This window comes from Zonotrichia albicollis, chromosome 33 (genome assembly GCF_047830755.1).
Source record: "Zonotrichia albicollis isolate bZonAlb1 chromosome 33, bZonAlb1.hap1, whole genome shotgun sequence".
In the NCBI taxonomy this organism is placed as follows: Eukaryota; Metazoa; Chordata; class Aves; order Passeriformes; family Passerellidae; genus Zonotrichia; species Zonotrichia albicollis.
Window position 1 is genome coordinate 662,230 of NC_133851.1, and position 5,679 is coordinate 667,908.

Below are 5,679 nucleotides of genomic sequence, written 5' to 3' on the forward strand. Positions count from 1 at the left end.
AGTGGGGTAATTTTGGAGATTTTGGGGTCCGTGTGGGATTTGGGGTAATTCTGGGGTAATTTTGGGGTCCGTGTGGGGTCAGTGTGGGATTTTGGGGTCCGTGTGGGGTCAGTGAGGGATTTGGGGTAATTTTGGGGTAATTTTGGGGTCCGTGTGGGGTCAGTGAGGGATTTGGGGTAATTCTGGGGATTTTGGGGTCCGTGTGGGGTCAGTGTGGGATTTGGGGTAATTTTGGGGTAATTTTGGGGTCCGTGTGGGGTCAGTTTGGGATTTGGGGTCCGTGTGGGGTCAGTGTGGGATTTGGGGTAATTTTGGGTTCCGTGTGGGGTCAGTGTGGGATTTGGGGTAGTTTTGGGGTCCGTGTGCGCCCCCCACCTGTTTGAGCTGCAGCTCGGAGTTGAGGCGCACGTTGCAGATCTGGCAGTGGAAGGAGCGCTCGGGACCCTCGGCCGGGGGGGCGCCCCCCGAGCCCCCTCCCCGCGGGAAGGCGCGGATGGGCCCCAGCCCCGAGCGGGCCTCGACCAAGGTCTTGTGCTTGGTGCCTGGGGGGGGGGACAGGAGTGAACCCCAAAACTGCCCCGGGACCCCAAAACCATCCCCGGGACAGCCCCCAGCCCCAAATCCCCCAGGGACCCCCGTGTGACCCAGCCCTGAGCTTGGTACCTGGGGGGGACACAAGGGCTGAACCCCAAAACTGCCCCGGGACCCCCAAACCCACAGGGATCCCCCCGAGACACCCCAATGTCCCCCATGTCCCCACAGTGTCCCTGCTGTGTCCCCGATCGCCCCAATGTCCCCACAGTGTCCCCATTATCCACAATGTCCCCATTACCCCTAATGTCCCCATGTCCCCAATGTCCCCATTATCCCCAAGGTCCCCACAGTGTCCCCAATCCCCCCAATGTCCCCAATCTCTGTGATGTCCCCAATGTCCCCAGTGTCACCCCAATGTCCCCACAGTGTCCCCAATGTCCCCAATCCCTGTGATGTCCCCAATGTCCCCACAGTGTCCCCAATGTCCCCATGTCCCCATTATCCCCAATATCCCAAATGTCCCCAATGTCCCCAATGTCCCCAATGTCCCCCATGTCCCCAATCTCTGTGATGTCCCCCATGTCCCCACAGTGTCCCCAATGTCCCCATTATCCCCAATGTCCCCAATCCCTGTGATGTCCCCAATGTCCCCACAGTGTCCCCACAGTGTCCCCAATGTCCCCACAGTGTCCCCAATCCCCCCAATGTCCCCAATCTCTGTGATGTCCCCAATGTCCCCTCAGTGTCCCCATGTCCCCAATGTCCCCAATGTCCTCACAGTGTCCCCATGTCCCCAATGTCCCCAATATCCCAAATGTCCCCAATCCCCCCAATGTCCCCAGTGTCACCCCAATGTCCCCAATGTCCCCCATGTCCCCACAGTGCCCCCAATGTCCCCAACATCCCAAATGTCCCCAATGTCCCCAATGTCCCCAATCTCTGTGATGTCCCCAATGTCCCCTCAGTGTCCCACCTTTGTTGTGGGCCTCCAGCTGGCTCAGGGAGTTGACGGCCACCTTGCAGAGGCCGCAGTACAGGAGCCGCTTGGCCTTCGCCCTCTCCTCCTCCTCCTCCTCCTTCCTCCCGCGGCCCCCCCGGCTCTGCCCCCCCCGCGGGGGGAGGGGCGGGGGGCGAGGGGGGCCCGGGGGCTCCGGGGGCGCGGCGGGGGGCGGGGGGCTGCTCCCCTGGGGGGGGGAAATAATGGGGGAAATGGGGAGAAATGGGGGGATTTGGGGTTATGGGGGGCTGCTCCCCTGGGGGGGGAAATGGGGGAAATGGGGGGATTTGGGTGGGATTTGGGGTTATGGGGGGCTTTGGGGGGCTGCTCCCCTGGGGGGGGGAAATGGGGGAAATGGGGTGAAATGGGGGGATTTGGGGGCTGCCCCCCTAGGGGAGGAATGAGGGAAATGGGGGAATTAGGGGTTATGGGGGGCTTTGGGGGGGTTTATGAGGGGTTGTTCCCTTGGAGGGGGGGAAATGGGGTGAAATGGGGGGGTTGTGAGGGGTTAAGAGAGAATTTGGGGGGGTTTCAGGGGTTATGGGGGAGTTTGGGGGGTTTTAGGTGAATTGGGGGGACTTTGGGGGAATTATAGGGAAATTTGGGTTATGGGGGAATTATAGGGGAATTTGGGGGTTATAGGGGGGTTTGGGAGTGTTACAGGGGAATTTGGGGGGGCTTGGGGGTGAATTAGGGGGATTTTGGGGTTACAGGGGGATTTTGGGGGGATTTGGGGGGTGATTCCGGGGATTTTGGGGTTACGGGGGGATTTTGGGCGCCATCACCCACCTGGGCGCTCGGGGGGGTCCCCGCCCGGGGGGGCCGCGGGCCCGGGCGGCTCCGGGGGCTCCCCGGGGTCCCCCCCCCGGCGGGCGCGGGCGGCCTCGAGGCCCTTGAGGCGGCGGGCGTGGCGATTGCCCTGGTAGTGAGCGGCGGCCTGGCTCTGGGGACAGAGGGGACAGCATGGGGACAGTGACAGGGACAGGGAGAGTGACACTGTGACACAGCCCCATTGCCCTGGTAGTGAGCGGCGGCCTGGCTCTGAGGGGACAATGACAGCATGGGGACAGTGACAGGGACAGGGACAGTGACACTGTGACACAGCCTGGGACAGTCACACAGAGCCCCATTGCCCTGGTAGTGAGTGGCGGCCTGGCTCTGGGGACAGGGACAGCATGGGGACAATGACAGGGACAGGGACACTGTGACACAACCTGGGACAGTGTGACAGTCACACAGAGCCCCATTGGCCTGGTAGTGAGCAGCGGCCTGGCTCTGGGGACAGGGACAGTGACAGGGACAGTGACAGGGACAGGGAGAGTGACAGGGACACTGTGACACAGCTTGGGGACAGTGACACACAGCCTTGTGCCCTGGTAGTGAGCGGCGGCCTGGCTCTGGGGACAATGACAGCATGGGGACAGGGACAGGGACGGTGACAGGGACACTGTGACACAGCCTGGGACAGTGACACACAGCCCAGTGACAGCCACACACAGCCCCATTGCCTGGGTAGTGAGCAGCGGCCTGGCTCTGGGGACAGGGACAGTGTGACACAGCCCAGGGACACGGGGACAGCCTGGGGACAGCGTGGGGACAGTGTGACACAGCCCAGGGACAGCCTGGGGACATGGGGACAGCATGGGGACAGGGACAGGGACACTGTGACACAGCCTGGGGACACCTGTGTGACAGTCACACACAGCCCCATTGCCTTGGTAGTCAGTGGCAGCCTGGCTCTGGGGACAGGGACAGTGTGACACAGCCAGGGACAGCCTGGGGACATGGGGACAGCATGGGGACAGTGACACAGAGCCCGGGACAGCCTGGGGACAGTGACACAGCCTGGGGACAGCGCAGGGACAGAGTGACACCCCCAGGACATGGGGACAGTGACAATGCCCTGGGACAGTGTGGGGACAGTGTGACACCCCTGGGACACAGCCCAGGACACTGTCACACCCCTGGGACACTGCCACACCCCTGGGACACTGTCACACCCCTGGGACACTGCCACACCCCTGGGACACTGCCACCCCCCTGTCACTGTGTCACCCCCTGGGGACCCCCAAGTGCCAGCGCTCAGGACTGGGGGGTCCTGAGGGTCTCTGCCAGTTCTGGGGAGTCCCAAGCTCTGTCCCAGATTTGGGGGGTGGTCCCTGGTTTTTGGGGGTGGTCCCTGGTTTTTGGGGGTGGTCCCGGTTTTTGGGGGGTGGTCTCTGGTTTTGGGGGTGGTCTCTGGTTTTTGGGGGGCGGTCCCAGATTTTGGGGGGGTCCCGGGGGTCCCACCTCGGAGTTGAAGCGGATCTGGCAGACGCTGCAGGCGATCACCGGGCGCCGGGGCTTGGCCAGAGCCCCAGACCCGCCTTGGGCAGCGCCTCCATCTGGGGAGGGGGCACAGGGGGGGGGTCAGCACCCCAAAATAACCAAAATAACCCCAAAATAATCCAAAATACCCCTAAACCCCAAAATAACCCAAAATATCCTCCCCAAATCCCCAAAACTGCCCCCAGCCCCGCCTTGGGCAGCGCCTCCATCTGGGGAGGGGGCACGGGGGGGGGTCAGCACCCCAAAATAACCAAAATAACCCCAAAATAATCCAAAATAACCCAAAACCCCAAAATATCCCTCCCAAATCCCCAAAACTGCCCCCAGCCCCCCCTTGGGCAAGGCCTCCATCTGGGGAGGGGGCACGGGGGGGGGTCAGCACCCCAAAATAACCCCAAAAAACCAAAAAAACCCCAAAATAATCCAAAATAACCCTAAACCCCAAAATAACCCCAAAATAACCCAAAATATCCCTCCCAAATCCCCAAAACTGCCCCCAGCCCCCCTTGGGCAAGGCCTCCATCTGGGGAGGGGGCACAGAGGAAGGGTCAGCACCCCAAAATTACCCAAACCACCCCAAAATAACCTCCCAAAAACCAAAATAACCCTCAAAACCCCCAAATATCACCCCAAAACTGCCCCCAGCCCCCCCTTGGGCAGCGCCTCCATCTGGGGAGGGGGCACAGAGGGAGGGTCCGCACCCTAAAATCACCCAAACCACCCCAAAATGACCCCGCAAACCCCAAAAAATCCCCCAATTCCCCGTTCCCGTTCCCGTCCCGTTCCGTAGCGCCTCAGGAATCCCGCCCTGCCCAAGCCCGGGGGACCGGGAGGGACCGGGACCGCCCCCCCTCCCACTCCCCGGTTGGGGGGAATTTGGGGGTCTCGGGATCCCCCCGAGGGATTTTGGGGGTCCCAGAATCTGGGGGTCCCAGAATCTCCCCCGGATGATTTTGGGGGTCTCGGGGCAGGTTCGGGGGGTCCCGAGCGCACCGAGCCCTGGTGAGGGTCCGGGGGGGGTCCCGGAGGGTCCCGGGGGGTCCCGGGGGGGTCCCGGAGGGTCCCGGGGGGTCCCCGGGGGTGCCCCCGACCCCTCCCGTTATTGGGGGGTGTCCCGGGGTCGCGCATTCCCTGTCCCGGGGGTGTTTTGGGGGTCCCGGGGGTGATTTTGGGGGTCCCGGGGGTGTTTTGGGGGTCCCGGGAAGGTTCGGGGGTCCCGGAACCGCCGGTTCGGGATTGGGGGGTGGAACGGGGGGTGGGGGGGTCCCGGTACGGCGGCCGGGAGGGGGCGGGGCCGCTCCGTGTCCCCCCCCGGACCCCGCGCGCCCCTCGCGGCCACCGGAGCGAAACCCCCGGAACCCCCCCCGGTACCGAGACCCCCAAAAACAGCCCCGGGACCCCCAAAAACACCCCCAGGAACACCCCGGGACCTCCTCGGGACCCCCTCCCCAATCCCGAGCACCGGCACCCCGGAACCCTCCGGTACCGGGACCCCCGAACCCGGGCGGGCCGGGATGCCCAAACCAGCCCCGGGACCTCCCCAGAACCCTGTCCGGGACCCTCCCTGGACCCCTCCCCATTTCGAGCACCGGGATCCCCGAACCCTCCGGTACCGGGACCCCCGAACCGCGGCCGGGCTCAGCCCCGCATCTCCCCGGCCCCGCCGGTACCGGGACCCCCCGGCCCTGCTCAGTTCCCCCGGTGCCTCCGCGGCTCCCGGGCCCGTTCCTTTCCCCGCTTCCCCCCGGTTCCCCCCGGTTCCCGGCCCCGCTCACCGCGGGCAGCGGCGGCAGCAGCCGGAGCGCGGCGGCGGCGGCGGC

The 5,679-nt window shown here is 64.3% G+C and overlaps 1 protein-coding gene and 1 long non-coding RNA gene across 2 annotated transcripts; both read right to left on the bottom strand.

The window, feature by feature from the left end:
• Positions 1-273: 273 nt before the first annotated feature.
• On the bottom strand, positions 274-2,708 carry ZNF385A (zinc finger protein 385A). Its single transcript, XM_074530558.1, has 4 exons — positions 2,665-2,708; positions 2,321-2,474; positions 1,508-1,718; positions 274-542 (listed from the first exon to the last, which is right to left on the bottom strand). The coding sequence occupies exons 1-4, from the start codon at positions 2,706-2,708 to the stop codon at positions 289-291; spliced, it is 663 nt and encodes a 220-aa protein (XP_074386659.1). The 3' UTR covers positions 274-288.
• Positions 2,709-2,900: 192 nt separating this feature from the next.
• On the bottom strand, positions 2,901-5,679 carry LOC141726212 (uncharacterized). The gene is made up of 3 exons (XR_012577554.1): positions 5,635-5,679; positions 3,821-3,915; positions 2,901-2,928 (listed from the first exon to the last, which is right to left on the bottom strand). It is a non-coding gene; the product is annotated as an uncharacterized LOC141726212 (long non-coding RNA).